General features: G+C 47.5%; 1 protein-coding gene across 2 annotated transcripts in view; it reads right to left on the bottom strand.

Moving 5' to 3' along the window:
- Positions 1-18,253, bottom strand: part of CLIC5 (chloride intracellular channel 5) — a 163,729-nt gene that overhangs the window by 33,193 nt on the left and 112,283 nt on the right. For both annotated transcript variants that reach the window (XM_059178146.1, XM_059178147.1), the window contains exons 2-4: positions 14,274-14,383; positions 10,998-11,123; positions 2,837-2,943 (exon numbers count right to left, since the gene is read on the bottom strand). In XM_059178146.1, coding sequence (XP_059034129.1) covers positions 2,837-2,943; positions 10,998-11,123; positions 14,274-14,383 — 343 coding nt within the window. The remainder of the gene's footprint in view (positions 1-2,836; positions 2,944-10,997; positions 11,124-14,273; positions 14,384-18,253) is intronic.

Here is an 18,253-nt window from a genome sequence, read left to right on the forward strand (position 1 = left end):
CTAACAAATAGTTCTCTTGTGTGCTTGCTATGAATGGCTCCCCTGGATGGGGGCTGGGTCTCAGTAGCAGGGAACTTTTGAGGTTTTGTGAAACAGGGACATTTTGAATGGCAGTCGCAGTATCCACCACAAGAGTGGAGAGATGACCCACAGGGCAGGACCCCATCACCGTGCTGTTTTTTTTTTCATACTTTGATGTCAAGAGGGCAGGAAAGGCACACTGCCATGGCCAGTGCACCTATGGGGACTGGGAGGCTTTAGGTGATAAGGTGAGAGAGAGGGCTCTTTTCAAGAGATAATGAAGTTGAAAACACAAAAGGGAGAATCTGAAGAGGGGATATTGAAGAAATAGATGCAGAGTTGAAGATCCAGAGAGAGAAATGGGAAAGAAGCATATGGAGGGGTATCAACAGAAGCATGGGGTCTCTTGCTGCAGCCTCCAGGGGGGCCACCGGCAACACCGACGACAAAGCTGGCAGGAAGCAGAGCTGGGTATGACCTGTCTCTGGGGCAAGTGGCTGAGTGCAGTGAGCCAGCAAGCTACTCTCTGTCTTGGCTTCTGGCTTGCTGAGCCTAAGAACTACTGGACCCAGCAGACCAGAACTGGAGGGTAAGGGTGAAGGGAAGGGAAACTGAAGGAGGAGGGTAGTGGGAGGGTAGTGGCCATAGTTACAGGGAAGGAACAATTGCTCGGAGTCCAGTTCAAGGCAGGACAGAAGAACTCCCACGTCAAGGGCTGTTATGGGGACAGGCTCTCTGGGACAGCAGAAAGGCTGGGGCTCTGAAATGCACAGATGAGTCTGGGCATAAAGAGTCACAGGGACAGAACTCAACCCAGAGAAAAACAGGGGGAAAGAGAAGACATGGAAACAATGGAAATTGGAGAACCTTGAGTTTATAAGAAACCGATACGGGATGTTCAGTGGAAACTGCTGCTTTGGGGTTGGGATCAGAGAACTGTAAATCCTGGATACGATGTCAATGCCATTTGTAACTTGAAAACTCTGGAAGGTTCCAAATAATCCTGAGGGTGCTTTGACAAGTCTCAAGGAAGGTATCTGTGGCTGAGAGGACAGGCCTTGGATGAGGGATGTGCAAACCAGAGCTGAATTCCCTGGCACACGCGGCCCTGAAGGGCTACCTGCACGTCCCAGTCCCACCACAACGGTGGGTGACCCAACACCCCAGAAATCTGTTCTCCCGGTGTTACAGGCCAGAAGTCCAAAATCAAGGTGTCGGCAGGGTCGCGCTCCCTCCCGAGGCTCTCCAGAGGGTCCTTCCTCATCTCTTTCAGCTTTGGTGGCCCCCAATCTGGTTGTCACAACCCAATCCCTGTTCCACCCTCACACGGACCTCTCCCCGGGTCTCTGTGTTCCCTTCCTACTTGGACCCCATTTGCAGTTAAGACCTCATTCTCAAGTCCCCGGTGGACATGGCTTTGTTGGGGACACTCCTCTACCCACCCAGGTCCAAACAGCAGGCAAGCAGGAGCGCTGAACTTGTTTAAAATCTCTCCATATCCCTTCTTCTTCTTCTTCCTGTCCCTGAAGGCAAGTTTCCTTCTCATGCCTCCTCACGCCCCTCGAATGGCCGCCGTGACCCACAGGATAAAACCCGACCCTCAGGCTGGAGCTGCGGGTGCTGGTCATTTTCTTCAGTCTCTGCTGCTGGCAGTTTCCCACCCCCACGACCTTCTTCCTTTACTCAGAGCCCACTGATCTCCCTTCACCTCCTGAAACCCAGTCGAAACCCTCTCAGAGCAGCTTTCTCAAAGGCCCTGTGGTAAATCCTTCCTGCTCTGAACACCCCTGGCAGACACAGCTTTCCCACTGCACTAACTCTGTTCCTGCCAAAATGTCTTCCCTTTCGCTTCAGCATAGCTGCCCGTCCTGGTCATCGCGTCCAAAAAGATGCTTTTCTCCTCTGAGCTCCTGAAACGTCTAGCATATCCCACTACGTGTGGGTCCATCATGTGTTCATTTGATGGTCATTCATTCACTCCTTTATTCACCAAGATTCGTGCAGGCCTTGCTCTGTTAGGCCCTGTGCTGGGCTCCAGGCTTCTTCCCCTAAGCCTGTCTCATTCTCCCACTGGGAGACAAGAAAACTTTATCCTCCTAGGTCTTAAACACAGTTTTTCAAGTGTGACACGTACTCAATTTGATGGTTCTATTCGAACTGCTTTGTCTAGTTCTTAAAGGAAAGGCCAAATGAGGTACTTAAAGTGCTAGGAGCTTAAATGAGGCACTGAGACAGACCTCTCTGAGAAGCCCTCACAGGAGAACTAGTCTTGGGCTCTGTAGCCAAGGCTGGATGGGGGATGGGTCAGGTTTTGAGCTTCGGCACCCTCAGTATCCTCTGCCCTTGCAGCAGGGGGAGGAAGCAGAGGGCCGGACTCCCTCTGCATTGTTCACCCACGTGGTGACCGTGCTGTCCCACCATGACCTCTGCACAGCCCCTTCAGAAGGCCTGCAGGGACCAGAAGGAAGCTGGAATATGTGGTCCCAGGTAGGGCCTCCTAAGAACCCAGGCATGGTCGTGAATCTGGGACAAATGGCCAGCAGTATGGCCGAGGCAGGAAACCTCTGCACAGACCATTACGGGCTCAGAACACAAATTGCCTCCCTGCCTCCAAATTCAGCACAAAGGCCCACTGGCCTTTTCTCCTGCACTAGACAAAAAGACGGATCTACACCCCACTCCCTGTGTCACGGGGGACATGGACGTGGGCAAAAAGTGAACAGCACTGGTGCCATGCTTCTTGGACCCAGGTGTCTGAGATGTCCTGGCAGTGGGATGGGCTGTCAGGAGTTCTGAGTGGAAGGGGGAAACTCACCGGCGTTGTTCTGCTGCTTCGTGTTTTTGATGTAGGCGGAGAACTTAGAGAAGATGTCGATGCCGGCCGTGTTGGACTCCCGGTGTTTCGCAGCCAGTTTAGGGTACCTAGAATGGAGGGAGTGGTGTTCTAGAATCAGTGAGAACTTGGAGCTCCTTTCCCCCTTTCTAGTTTGATCTACAGATCTTTTGGGGATCTTACGCTGAACCTATAGGAAGGGTGGATACTCTCTAGGGAGACACAATCTGTGGACAGGGAACCAGAAGACCCCTCAGAGGACCAGAGTCTCATCCAAGACCACCATACAAAATTCTGGAGGTGCCCCTGACATTTCCCCAACCCGTACTAAATGAACTCTGTACCGCCAGCAGTTAGGATCATCCTAACTGGACCCCTAATTCTGGGAGCCAGGAGATACAAGGTACCTCGCCACTGGGGCTTTGAAGCTATTTCTCAAAAGAAAGGGTACCCCTGGTGCTCTTCTGAAGTAGCCTTCACCCACTTCTTATTTGTATGCAGTAAGAGTAAAATTTACCAGGCTCTGACAGCAGGACGAGTGTTTCTGATTACTTTATTTCCAGGCGTGCAGCTAGATTTGCAACGACCCAGCCTCTCACCTTGGCACAGGCTTTCATGTGAAGCCAGAAGAAGGTAAGAGGCAGACCCGAGTTAAGACAAGTTTCTATTGTCTCTAAAACTGAATGAGATACACTTGGCCTGTGTGGGCATCCCTGCCTTCAACCCCTTAGCACCCTCCAATTTTCTAGGAATGTCATTTCACAAAAATTGTATGGGTAGGGCCAGGTAGGGATGGAATGAGATGAGGGACGGTGGCTTACTTATCATCATTATCAGTTGTGTGGATCTTTGTGATCTCCGGGTGAATAATTGTCTACTGCCTACTGTTGAATTGCTTTGGGTTAAAATGAAAATACCTTTTAAATTTCTTTTAATCTTGTAAATCATGTGAATGAAAGTCTTTAAAAATTACTTGTTTTGGGGACACCTGGGTGGCTCAGTTGGTTAAGCAGCTGCCTTCAGCTCAGGTCATGATCCCAGCGTCCTGGGATCGAGTCCCACATCAGGCTCCTTGCTTGGCGGGGAGTCTGCTTCTGCCTCTGCCTCTGCCTGTGTTCGCTCTCTCTCCCTCTCTCTCTCTCTCTCTCTCTCTGACAAATAAATAAAAAATCTTTAAAACTTTAAAAAAAAATTACTTGTTTTCTTTCCTTTCCTCCCCTAACCTTCATTTTCCTCTCTTTCTTTCCTTCCTTCCTTCCTTCTTTCTTCTTTCTCCTTCTCTCTCTCTTAGTCTCTCTCTTTTTTGCTGCTGCTTTTCGATTGGCCCAATAGCTAGCCAGGACTGACTACCCAGTCTTGTGCCTTGCTAAGTGACTGTTTAATTTCAGATACGGCCATCGGAGGACTCTTCAAAAAGTCACGGGGTCCAGCCCTCTGCCATCAGGCAGATACAGAAGGCATTCTGGTCCTCACTCTACAGGGAGGACAACTAGAGACCAGAGAGGGAAAATGTATCTTGAAGGACCCATGGATCATAAATCAACGGGGGACTGTGAGAACCCGGCCTACCCCCCGGGCAGCGTTCTTCCGTTCCATCACACCACTGCTCTGACACCTGCGAAAGCTAACTTGTACTGAGTGCCTGCCATGTGCTGGGCACGGTTTTAGCCCCTTTATGAGTATGCATCACTTAGTCTTCACAATCCTGTTGGTACTCTGATCGGGCTCATTTCCCACGTGAGAAAAAGGAGGCCCAGAAAATTTAAGCCATTTGCCTAAGGTCACGTGGCTAGGTGGCAAAGCTAGGACCAAGCCAGGCAGCTTCACTCTGGAAGCCCAGCTCTCCAGTTCGTGTTCTGTGGGCCTCTTGGACTCAGCTCTTCACCCTTAAAGCCCCACAGCCCTCCCTCCAGCTCAGCGGAGCACCATGCGTGCACTCTCCATCCGCCTGCAGAGGGTGCTCTGCACAGGTCCAGCAAGCATGTCTTCCTGAACATACTGGAAATAAGCAGATTCATCTGCTGTCCCTGGGATACCAGGCAAGTTTCCTGAAAGATACTAGGTAAGCCAAGACCATAGCAATTTAAGGTCATCCTTCCCCATTTTGGCCTTTGCACACAGAATCTGGCAGGCTCTCAGAACTGATTACTTTAAATTATTATTAATAAATACCAAGTGCTCTGTGCTCTTGCTTAGTAAGGTAAAAAGAGAAGGGTCTAGAAAACACATTTTCAGTAGACTGTTTGTTTGGGTTGGTTGTTTTGTTTTGCTTTGCCATCATTTGACCAAACTGGCAATAATCTGACCATTTCTTCACTCTCAGTGTGGGCCCAACATGAGTAGATAGAACCAAATCTGAGATGCACGACAAAGGGCCATGTGCTCAGGGAAAGCAGGCGAGAGCTGGCCTGTCTTCTACGCGCTATGATTTCCTGAGACTTTACTGTACAGCTTAATGTCCCACCTGAAGTTTGTCTTTGTGGGAAATGTGTATCCAAATATTAATCTCACAGATTTCAGTAACTAGACTTGAGGAGGCTGCGCTACTGGGATGTTAAAGGCGTTCATGTTCGCTCCGTATTTCATACCATATTTTGTATATGCAGATAGGTGGGCTACAAAGTACATTCTGTTTCTCTAGAACTCTGAGAAATACGTTTCATTCATAGGAACATCTTTGAAATAAGACTGTGATGTGGTCTGATGACAAAGACGTGGTGACTTTTTCTTAACTCGGGAATTAGTGAACTGCAGCCCACGGTGCAGGTGCAGCCCAGTATCTGTTTATATTCCCTCTCATGAGCTAAGAATAGTTTTTTAACATTTTTATTTTATTTTTTATTTTTTTAAAGCTTTTATTTATTTAGTTGACAGAGAGAGACACGGGGAGCCCAATGCACACGGGGAGACCCTGGGATCATGACCTGAGCCAAAGGCAGATGCTTAACAACTAAGCCACCCAGACACCCACTTTTTTTGTTTTTAACATTTTTAAATCACTGAAAAAAATCAAAAGGAGGATGGTATTTTGTGGCCTGTGAAAATAATATGAAATTCCTACTTCAGTAATCAGACATTTTATTAGAACACAGCCACTTACATCATTAACATGTCATATATGATGGCTGTTTTCACTCTACAGCAGCATAGCTGTGACATAGACTCTACAGCCCCCGGAGCCAAAAAGACTTACTATCTAGTCCCTTACAGAGAAGTTTGTTGACCTCTGCTCTAACTGATGACAATTTCTCTCCATTCTATTTTTAAGATCTCTTATTTCGAATGCATTCATCTTAGACTTACACTTAAGTTTCATTCTGGAATACAAAATAGTTGGCCTCTCTCACAAAAAAGATTTTTTGTAAATAGTACTGAAATATATATATTATACAGATATATATGTATTATCATATGATTATAGTATATATAAATATTATAATATATGTGTATTACTATTTATAATATATGTAACATATGTGTGTGTGTGTGTGTGTGTATGCAGATGGAAGTGCTCTAACTGGCTTAGGGCCCCTACCGACTTCTCACTGACTAGCCCCAGGCCACCATGCCACTGAACACAAGGGACCCACGCAATAAACTCAGCGTGCATTAAGCACCCCCCATGGCCAGGTCCTGTCCCTGGTGTTGGGGATACACTGCAGAAAGAGAGATAATTCTGCCCTGATGGAGGGGCCTCTGCCGATCCTAGGGGCTCCCCTGGCATCTTGAACGTTGACCCTCCTTTTTCTAATGAGCTGAAAAGTTCTCTCCCTTTCCTTTATTCCTGCTTCTTCATCTCACCAAGCCCTCACTTGAAAAGCAGGTTAATGCTTCTGACTCTTCTGATCCTTGGCCGTGTGCTTGTTTGTCTTGTCTCTGCTAATTAAGCAAATGATCCTCAGAGGTAGACATGGTCTGGCTTAATCATTAAGAGACATCCCTTGGGATCTGCGGTTTTAAGACAAAGGTCCTTAGGATTGCATCTGGAAGATCATCACAAACAAGGTAGTGACTTAGCTTTCTAATACCTCAAGATGTCGCTTCATGAGTTTTTTCCTCGATGTCCAGCACTAGGCTCAGTAGTATCATTTTTTTTTTTAAGGATTTTATTTATTTATTTGACAGACAGAGATCACAAGTAGGCAGAGCAGCAGGCAGAGAGAGAGGGGGAAGCAGGATCCCTGCTGAGCAGAGAGCCCCATGTGGGGCTCGATCCCAGGACTCTGGGATCATGACCTGAGCCAAAGGCAGAGGCTTAACCCACTGAGCCACCCAGGCGCCCAGTAGTATCATCTTTTATGACAATCCCATGAGATCAACTTTACAATCATTATCTTAGAGATATGAGAATTAAAGATGTGCTTCTCTGCATTTCCCAGCTTTTGCCTCTCAATTAGGTTGGGGTCATGCGACTGGATTCTGGCCAATAGGTTGAGAGGGGACGTGCTATGACCACTCACAGCCCTGGCCCTTAAAAACCTTTGGCACAAACCTTCTTACTTTTTCTCTGCTGAAGGAGTCTTGGGGGTCACATATTCCAAAGGCTACAATACAGAAGAGGGCCATTCTGCCCACTTAGACTTGGCCAGAGTGAGGAATAAACTGTATTCTGCTACACTACGGAAATCTTATGGCTGATTTGTATGGCACAACCTCATGGTATGGATTGGAACGCAAGTCATTCTGACCCCAAAGTCCATCTTCTCAGTCACCACGTGATCCTGTCCTTGGTACTAACGTTGCTTCTCTACTTCCCGGAGGGTGAGAAGAAGCATTCCTATTTTTGTCAATTGTGAGATATCTACGAACACTTCTCAAAATAATAAATTCAAAGCGTCTTCTACCTCTGGCAATGTTCTGGACCCCATCTGTCCTCAGTACATACTTGCTAGTTGACTGACTACTTGCCATACCATGATATATTATCAATTTGCCCTCCTGACTTCTTCTCACAGCATCTATGCATGAGGGGTATTTTAAATAACAGCCAGCTCTGGAAAAGCACTTTGAGATCCTCACAGGATCATAGAGCTTCTGCTGAAAGGCATTTTAGGGACTACACAGTTCCATCCCCTCATGAGGAAATGGGAGAGAGGCTGACCCAAGGCAATCCACACCACGGAAAGGTGGCCAGAGTCTGCTCTCCTGCCTCTCAGTTCTGGATCCTCTGAGCTCTGTCCACTCCATGGAGGTGAAAGGTGATGCCCAGCCCCCTTCCGTCATAATCACAACGCTGATCCCAGTGCTTCCCTGTTGAATGGTAACCGGGCCAGTCTTAGGAAAGGAAGGGAAGTTAGTCTCATTTAGAAACTACTTGAGGCTTCTTGAATTTCTTTTGACACCAAATGCTTTGTGGGACCAAATGTGATTTTCCAAAAAAAATGGTTGGAGTATTTGCATGTGGTTTTTTCCTTTAAAAAATAAAGCTAAGGGGAAAAAGGCTACCACAATTTCTTGGCTTTCTGGCAGCTTCTACAAACAGTGGTGTGATGAGAAACACATGGCAGAACAGCCTTCAGTGAAGAGTTCTGGGGGCTTTGCTGCCCCCTAGAGAGCCAGAAGGTCAAGCTTCGCTCCTCTGGGGGCCTCCACTATGGGCCACAGGGGCCTCTCTGCTCAAATCAGTGGGCAGCCAGCTGGGGCTAGGGGCTTGTTGTGGGCAGCACAGCAGGTCTTCTTTTGTGAGTCCGAGGCTCTAGCTTGGGGGCATTTAATGGAAGGTAATTATGACCTCTGGCCCAGTATGACCCATACAAAGTCATCTCAAGGGCATTCCTGTGGACTCCAGGATGTTGCCAGTCTCATCACTAGGCCCACCATCTTGGTGGCATTCTCGAGACATGCATTTGAGCAGTTCTGAAGTCCTGCTACTTGGGTGTGGTGGACTGTTGCGTCACTGACACGTTAGAAATGTATGAAGGAAAACCTCCCACACACCACTGCAGTCCAGAAAAGGACGTAGGCCAGAGGAAGCAGAACTTAGGATAGGTAATATGTGTGGAGGGGGAAGAGAAGAGGGAGTGTCTGTGTCAGACACCGGGTAGCTCTATTTGGATCATGGCAACTTTTTGGAATCTGATGAAATGACGGTGGATCTGATGATGGTTGTCCTCTGGAAGAACGCACATGTGCACTGGGGGCATGTACCCTCTGGGGGTCTCCCAGGCCCTCTTGGTCCCACTGTGGATGTGGGGCTGGACAGCCCTGAGGAAGAAAAAGAGCCTGGGAAAGGCGCAGCCGGTCAGGGTGGAGGGAGCCAGGCTAACGTGGGCGTGAAGAACAGGAGAGTCTCTCCGGTCATCCTTTTCCACAGGATGGGACAGAGGCTGCGAGCAGAGAAGGAATATTCAAGGGGGCACAGCACACGGCTGGTGGAACTTGGACAGCAGGCCTCAGGCCCAGGGGCTCAGCCCAGTCCTTCGTACCTCCATCAACTGGCCTGGCAAAGGACCTGTGGGACATCCTGCTCCCCACCGCTCCCGGTTCCCATTCCCCACTGGCCTAGAGAGTAGTGGTCACTCCTGAGCATGAGTATTACTCCTCAGAGAAAAGTAGCTTCCCCGTGGACAGTCCTTTCTCAGTCCCCCATGCATGGTCTAAACTCTATTCAGTTACTGCAAACAGCAATGATTTTCCCTTATGGGCTTTCAAACCAGCACCAGCAACGAGGCTGAGTTGCAGAATTGGGGGATGGCACCAGAGCCTTCCTAGGATACTTTCAGCACAGTGACTGGCTGGCGTCCTGTTTGGGGATGCTGTGGCTTCTGGTGGTGGCTGAGATAGTGGTTATAGCCGGTTTAATCAATACCCTCATTTAAAGTCTACATTCAGCTGCTTCCAATGGGCGGGAGACAACTAAGTGTAAAATTAAACCATCTTAAGGTGGATGGCAAAGAATACTTTTTAGGAAGAATATAGAAACGTTAATAGCCTTAATGTTTATATATTCCAGAGCATGAACTGGGAATTTTAATTTAAACAGTCACTTGTTAGAGATGTGACCTTGGGCAAGGGACTCAACCTTTCAATGCCTCAGTTTCCCCAGCTGTCAAACAAGACTAGGTAATATCTATCTCCCAGGGCACTTGAGGACTATAAAAGTATTGATAAATAAATATAATTTCAAAATAAATACAAGATCCATTTAGTTTGGTTTCCAGTGGCCCAATCCCTCTTATTTTAGGTGCTGAGTAGATACTGAGTCTTTCTTCCCCTCTCTGGCCCCAGTTCACGGTTACTGCCTTAGTTCAGCCACATGGCCTGTCTTTTGTGACCATCCCCAGGTAGCTTCTGCTAATTGATTTCTTCACCTCCAACTTTTCCCTCCTCTGCCCTGCTCATCTTCCTGCTCCCCCAAAGTAAGCCTGAAACCTGACTCTGAACACTTTTCCTTCAAACTTTTCAGTGGCTCTCCTCCAGGGTGGAGTATGTGTGAGACTTACCTGTATGGAATCTTCCTCTAGTTAAAACAAAACAGTGTGTTTGTTCTAATCCCTAATTATACTAGAGTATAAGGAATGAGTCTAGTTTCCTGTAACTTTCAGAATTCATTTTCCTTCCCTCTGCACCCATTTTTCCATCAGGAGCAGCTAGCCCTCTCTCTACCAGAGAGCCTCTAGCCCTCCGGTTTCTTCCCCCACCCTCAAACCCTCAGGGCTGACTTTAGAAGAGGAGTCAGTTTTTTCCTCTTTGATTATGGGCTTCAACCAGACCTGATCAGATTTGTGACTTTATACTTGGGTATGGTTTTGTAAGTCATAGAGTTACTTCTCTCCTGGCTTACTCTAATTTCGTCAGCCTTCCAGCTCTCGTTCTTAAAACAGGGGAGACTTTACCCTTGTTTAGGGGTCTTTTAGGCATAATGAATGGGGGAGGACTCATGTAGGGAGACGGAAAGGCGGCCCACCCTTCCTAGACTTTTGTCGAGGAGGTATATCCTCTTCATAGGGTTGTCCACTCTTGGAGTTGGACTTGGAGGAACAGTTTTAAGACTGGCAGCTCTCTGGGTTTAAGAAGAGGGTCCTACGCTCTGGACTGATGAGGCTCCTTTGGAAATCTGCCTCCTCGAAGCTAACACTATGCTTCTGTAATGCCAACATGGACCCACCCCTGCCATTAGCTTCAGAAATAAGCAGCTCATTACTTTTCAGGAGCCAAAGTCTCCTCCAGGAATTCCTCGATCTTATTGACGTCCGTCTTCACATCCCCGTTGAAGGTCAGGAAGGGCGGATGGGTGCCAGGGGCAAGGTTGTGCAGGTCGGCCGGCTTTCTGTAGAGAGATCGAGATTCAGGAGGTGTCTTACACTAGGGCACCTCAACTTTGGAGGGACCTACAACTTATAAATTAGACTCCCCAGTTTGTCCAGCATGCCTCTCGGCAAAACAGCTTAGGTTGGGGGCGGGTAGAGCAGGGAGGTTCGAGAAAGTTCTGAAGGGATGTGGCGTGACACAGGAGGCCTGTCCTGCAGAAGTCATGAGAATAAGTCACAATGAAGGAGTTGCGTTCTACTAAAAAGCAGAGTGATGGCAGATGGCCGTCTAAATGAGTGCCAAGATTTTAATACCCAGGGCAAAGGCTTGGCTCTGCTTTGAAAAGGTCCTTCGCCACTTAGCTTAACAAAAATGAACTCTGCAGGATGTCAAACTTTAAAAATCAACGAACTACATCTTATGTGTATACTAAGAGCTATCTTCTGTGTTGTTAAGAGTATATGCAACAGGAGAGAAGGTGGCCTTGGCGTCACCATGGCCCCGATCATGCCCAAGGGCGTGCTTCCACACTTCCACCAGCTGGTGGAAATGAAAGAGCACGGTTAGAGCACAGTGAGAGAAGGAGGGTTGGCGGATGGGGGGGTGGGCAGGGCCGGGGGCATGGGACGGGGGCAGTGCCAAAGGAAACAGTAAGGAAGAGGAGGAACTACAAAGCACGCATCCCTGCGCCCGGCTGGAATATCAGATTCACCACAAACGCTCTTGCCGAGAACGCTACCCTTGCGGGAGTCAGGAGTCGAAAACATTGGATGGAGCAACCGAAGAAAAGTAAACAAGGGGAAGAGAAGTCTGTAATGAAACAAATTCCTGGCGTAATCAGTATGGGAGGGGAAGGGAAGAATTTCAATTACGGTGCTACTCCCCTATCGCTCCCTCAGCACACATCCTCTCCAGCTACATTGTGTGGCACTTGGAACTCCTGAGACAGCTGGGACTAAGAGTGGTTTTAAGATCTCATCTACTGGGTCCCTTTGTTTACTTGGTGGGCGTCCCTCCTGTGGACAATGAGAGGACATTCTTTCCCTCCTCCTCGTGTTTTTCAGAGCTGACACAAGGCAGAAGTGCCTGCGTTCTCAGCGGAGCGGCGAAATCTATACTCATTTTATTTTTCAGCCATTACCTCTCTGTGGCTTAAAGAAACAGAGTTCTCTTTTTCCCTCCACCGTGACTCAAGAGAACAGGAGCCCCTGGAGTCTGGCATCGCTGGAGGGTGCTGCCTACGGCGGATGCTGCTCTTCCAGCCAAAGAGAGGCTGGTCAGCTGCGGACCTCTCTCTTCATGGACCCTCTTCAGCATTTTTGGCTCAAATTATGCAATTTGTGTTTAGGTAGATAGGCCAGGTCTAACGGATGGACTGTTTCATCTGTGTCGGTCCTCTGTCCTGACTGCCTTGCCAGCTCCGGAGGGAAGGGGCGATGCTAAGAAAAGTCCGTGTGTCCTGCCTGCTCTGAGCCAGGCACAGTCCCACACGTACCTGCTCCCCGAGGCCTGCCTCACGACATCCCCACAGGTCCTCTGCCGACGAGGCCGTGCTTTCTGTTCCCATTGTATAGCCGAGCAAACAGAGGCTCAGACCAACAGAAGGACCTCATTCCGGGTCACTCGCCCAACAGATGGTGGTGCCAGGATAAGAAACGGATATTCTCCAAAATTGCTGAATTTTTTTGTTTCGCGTATTTTTTTTTTAAAGCCCTTAACTCTGTCTCATAGAGATGTTTTCTTTCTTCGCTTTTGTTTCTTTCCTTTTCTATCCTTTTTTAAAAATTAGTAAATTAATTTGTTTATTAATTTATTTATTTATTGCAGTAAGAAAGTTTCCTCATCTATTGACCTGGAGTTAGGCTATTGCGCAGCCCGCCTCAACGGGCGTTGGTGGGTCAGATAACAGATATGAAAGAGCAACATAAGCATCTGAGGAACGCTGAGGTGGCTTCCTTCCCCTGACAGAGGGGGCTAGGTCACGGTGAGAAGCGTTGGGAGACAATGTTGGGAACACTGAAGATCGGACAAAGAGCTACAGGCGGGTTTGTTCTACGGGCAACGGGAAGGATCAGAACCATATGACTAAAGGACTATTTTAGGAAGAATGACTTGAGGATAACATAAAGGATGGATCCAGGTTCCAGAGAACCTGGAAGGATGATGTCCAGTTGGAAGAACAAAGAGGCAGTCGGCTGGCAGTGGTGGGACCCAATCCCAGTGTGAGCTTAGGGAACGGATGAGAGGCCTCAGAGGTGAGCCGCAGCACACTGGGACAATGCCCTGCCTTTGGTGACTGGTTGACAAGGGACGTGCAAGAAAAGGGAGCCGGAAATTCTCCAGAGCTTAGAAAATGGAAGAACCCAGGTATTCAAGAGGGGAGCTCAGTTCTAAGGGGAAACGACAGATAAAAGTTTTGACGTCTAGATTTTAAAGTGATCATAGAAAATGCAAGTGGAAATTGCTCTAGAGATTTCTAGATGGTAGGGACCTGGGTATAGCATAATCTACATAAAGGTGACATGTAGAATATGTTAAGCTCACCAGGGAAGAAGCTATACAGGCAGATGCTAGAGGCTCAGGGAGGGAGCCTTGAGCTCCTCTGCATTGAAAGGACAGGTGGAAGACAGGAAGTAGGATATGGCCCTGAAATGAGTGGCTATTGATAGTGAATGATCCCTGGTATTTTTAATAACCATTAAAAGTGCATGAGCAACTCTTCATCCCAGCCTATAATTCAGAATGCTCACACTAAGGAATTCCAAAAATGAGAGCAATGCAGGGGAGATGGTCAGATGTCAACAGCCTGGAATCCCAGGAGTCTTACATCTGAAGTCCTACTAGGGTCCCCCAGCTTGGGATGCTAGTACTGCTGGAATGGCTGACTCCTGGATTTTAAGATATGCATGTCTACCTCTGGGCCACTCTCTGTTGCATATCCAATATCTACTCCTTCCCACTTTCTTGCTACTAACACCTCGTTAGTTTGGGCAGAGAAATGCTCAGTCCCAGGTCCCTCTCTAATATGTGGGGATGGCCCTGAGACACATGGTCCATGTGATGAGAGCAGGAGGCTGCTGGAAGCCATGGGCAGGCTTTTGCCCTCCCTCATAGAAAGTTCTCCGTTCGTGTGGCCAAACACATCCCTTCTTAACATGGCATTGTTTACCTTTTCAGATCCACAGTGGTGACATTGAACACAACACCTTTCAGCCAGAGGATCATAAAGAGACGCTGAGAGAAGGGACAGTTGCCAATGCTTTCCCCATCGATTCCAGCCTAGAAAGAAGAGAAAGAACCAGAGTCCTAAATCAGCACGTGCATATTGGGAAGAAGGAATATACGCCCAAGGGAGAACTGAATAAAACCATGACACAACCTAACTTCAAAGGCAGTTGCCCTAGGTTATTGTCCTTTTCCTCAAGTCTATACCAGGCAATGCCTGGCACAAGGCAAGGACTCAATAAATAGGTGCTGAATTTGAGGAATAAATAGGAACTGAATTTGAGTTCCCAGCATGGCGACTATGTAGTCATAACTTTCTGAAACCATAGGACCCTACATCTCAGGATAAAGGGAGACCATCCACATCTCACAGTCTAACATAAATGATGTTGGACCACCAACTTCTATACCCCCAGGTAATCATCTAGTTTATGCCTAATTGTCTTCACACACCAGTAATTTGTATCTCTCAAAGCACTCCATTCTGAGGGTAGTTCTAACCATTAGAAATGCTTTTCTTTGGCTATACCTAGCCAAACTACGTTCCTCTCTAGTTTACTCTGTTGTACCCTTTGGTCCTTGCTCCATGATATATCGTGAGTAAAAAAAGTTCAGACTTTGACCCCATCTCTCTATATCTAGAAGGCAGACTCAAGATTTTAATCAATAGCCCCCTTAGTTCTGACTAGTACTTGACCTTCAGCATCAATAAGCCATCATTTCTTAAACTATCCCTTTTACTTGATCAATGCAAATTCACTCTCAATATGTACAAGGCCCTGGAGAAAATTACACAGAGGATTCAAAAAAATGCATTTAGCCAAGGAGCTTGTGGCCTCCTGTGGGGTTGGCTGGCAGATAGGACTGGAACAATATCAGATAGCTCTCCTGAGTGCTTGCATACTTCTGCTAACTAGATTTCCCTTTCTTAGGACCGTTCTCAAAATAGCGTGGTTTTTTTTTTTTCATTTTTGATTTTGTTTCTGTTTTATCATCTGAAAGGCAAGCCTAGTTTTATTTCTGAGTGGGCTGCAGAGACATGAATTTTATAACGACCTCATTTTCAGCAAATGCATGAATAACAACAACAACAAAAGTTGGGTAACTGATCTCTGTATAATTCACTTCCACAGAGTGGTTTATGGGTCCCTGACATGGTACTTAGGGGGAGAAATCACCCATTCACTCAAGTTCACTGGTGGCTCCCCTGGAAACCGTGGTCCCATCAGGTGGCTGGGAGGTCCCCGGGCTTCCTAGCAAAGCTGGGAACAACTCAAACAAAATACTGGAATGAGGGTTTATTAAGATTTTTTTTTTTAAAGAAGAAGAAAAAAATAATGCACTCCCAAAATGCAACCCAGTATTTTCCCCTCTGAGGTTTGTTTTGCTGTGGCATTTGGACGGGGAGGGGTTGATGCCTTCTTTCATACATAAGAGTCTAATTGTATGCTTATTTCTACCTTGCAAATTGCTCCCACCAGAGGCTCAGGTTTATCACGGAAAACTGGCGCCTTTGACGGTGTTGGTTGTAGGTAATTGCTATGAAATTACAGTTATTCTACCTCTCTCTTAACGATCCCAAAAGCCCCATCCTTATTCAGGTCTCGCTTTTCCTCTGTGCTGCAAACAGACCCACTCCTGAGCAGCTGAAACACCACAGGCTCCGTTATACAAAATCGGAAAGGTGGGAGGCCACATTGTGGGCAACACATCTACCTGCAGAGCTAGAGTTACGGATAAAGCCTCACTCAGACAGGCGACTATTAATTTAATAATAGCCTGGTGCTCACTGGAGTTTATAATGTCGGCTCCCCAAGGCCTTCCCAAGAAGCACTCCTCAGGCACCTGGCTCCTAGTCGTTTAAGACATCCTGACAAAGGAAATCTTCCCCAGGGCTCATCAGAAGTGACAAGGAAAGAATTAAAAAACAAAACCAAAAGCCATATCCACGTGCCACCTACTTTGCCTCTGGTGGGGGTAGCTGGGGGGGGGTAGGTAATGATAAGGGAACTGAAGGAGGTACTAGTAAAATACTGGAATTCTAATAAGCTGGACAGAAAATTCATAGAACAACAACTCATGTCTACAATGTCAGGCACTGTTCAAAACGCTTCACATATAATATTAACTCATTTATTCCTCACGAGAAGCCCATGTAGTGGGGTATTAGCACCCTTTTGCAAGATGTGGAAACTGAGGCACAGAGAGAGGAGAGAACTGGCCTAAGGGTCCCTGGTTTGAACACAGGCGATCTGGCTCCAGATCATGCAGCCATGCCCGGAGCCCAACCTGAGGCCCCAAAGAGATAACCTGGGGCCCCAGGTCATAGAGCTGAAGGTGACCGTGAGGGGACTGTGTGCACACGTCCCACCCTTCCACCCCTGTGCCCGCAGCTGTGCCCGAGGTGCGGAGGATGCTGGCTTTCACAGCTTCCCACCTTTTCCCTATTGCCGTAAATCACGTTAGGCCCAGACAACTATGCTCTGTCGTAAATCAGGATGCTACCCAGGAAACCAAAATTGCCAAAGAGCCATAGAAATGACATTTGAGGATGCTCAGCTTCCTTTTCTTTTTCCTTCTTTTCTTTTTCTTTTTTTTTTCTCTTTTCTTCTCCGTTCTTGGGGTAAGAGCATTTACCATGAGACCTCCCCGCAAGACATCGTGAGCGGACCATACATCACTATGACCACAGGCACAGCGTGGGACCACAGAGCTCTAGAGCTGGTTCACCGGGCTCACCTGGAACTTTATTCCCGCTAAATAGCAGCTCCTCGTTTCCCCTCCCCCCAGCCCTGGTGACAACCATTCCACTCTTTGATCCTATGACAGGGACTGTTCTAGTGACCTCCTACAAACGAAATCGGGCAATATCTGTCTCTCAATGATTGACTGAACTCATCTAGCATCGTGTGCTTGAGGTTTATCCATGGCATGACATTCTCGGATCTTCCTTCCGTGCTAAGACTGAAGACTATTCCACAGTGTGTATATAGCACAGTCGGTTTCTTTATCCATTCACCGGTCCACAGACACGTAGGCTCCTCCCACGTCTTGGCCGTTGTGAACCCTGCTGCACTGAAGGGGATCGTGCCAATATCCCTTCAAGATCCTGATTTCAGTTATTTTTGGTAAATACCCAGAAGCGAGATTGCTGGATCATAGGGAAGTCCTGTTTTCAGGTTTGTGAGGAACCTCCGTACTGTTCTCCAGAGTGGCTACTCCCAATTGCGTTCCCAGCAACAGTGCCCCCGAGTCCCGATTTCTTTGCATCCCCAGCAGTGCTTGTTGACATGGGGGTTTTGACGACAGCCACCCTGACAGGTGTAAGGTGGTATCTCATTGTGGTTTTGATCTGCATTTCCCTGATGGTGAGTGACATTGAGATTGTTTTTCGTATACCTGTTGGTTCTTAACATCTCCTTTGGAGAAATGTCTATTTAGGTCCCTAGCCCATTTCTTAAATCAGGGTATTCCACTGGGGTTTTTTGTTTTTGTTGTTTTACTGTGGAGTTGTTCAGCTTCTTTCTTTTCCCCTTCCCAACTCACCACTTATGTGGCCCGGAGAAGCCCTTTATTAAAGTCATGGGTTAAAGGAAGGGAGCTTGTGGCAACCACTCAAAACATCAACAGAGAACGGCCAGGTGAGGTTCCACAGGACCCCAGGCCCTGAAAAGTGTGAGGGAAAACGTGTGGGCTGGGGAAGAGGCTGTGAACAGTAAATGCTGAAGGCAGGCACACAAGCAGTGTACTAGGTTAAATAATGCCTCCCCCACACACCAAATTCACGTCTTTCCAGAATGTTAAGTGCACCCTTATTTGGGTCTCTGCAGACGTAATCAAGGTAAGATGAGCTCATATACCGGATTAGGGCAGGCCCTAAATATGTGGATGTGCTCATAAGAAGAGAGCAATATGGACACAGAC

Source organism: Mustela lutreola, chromosome 6, assembly GCF_030435805.1.
Source record: "Mustela lutreola isolate mMusLut2 chromosome 6, mMusLut2.pri, whole genome shotgun sequence".
In the NCBI taxonomy this organism is placed as follows: Eukaryota; Metazoa; Chordata; class Mammalia; order Carnivora; family Mustelidae; genus Mustela; species Mustela lutreola.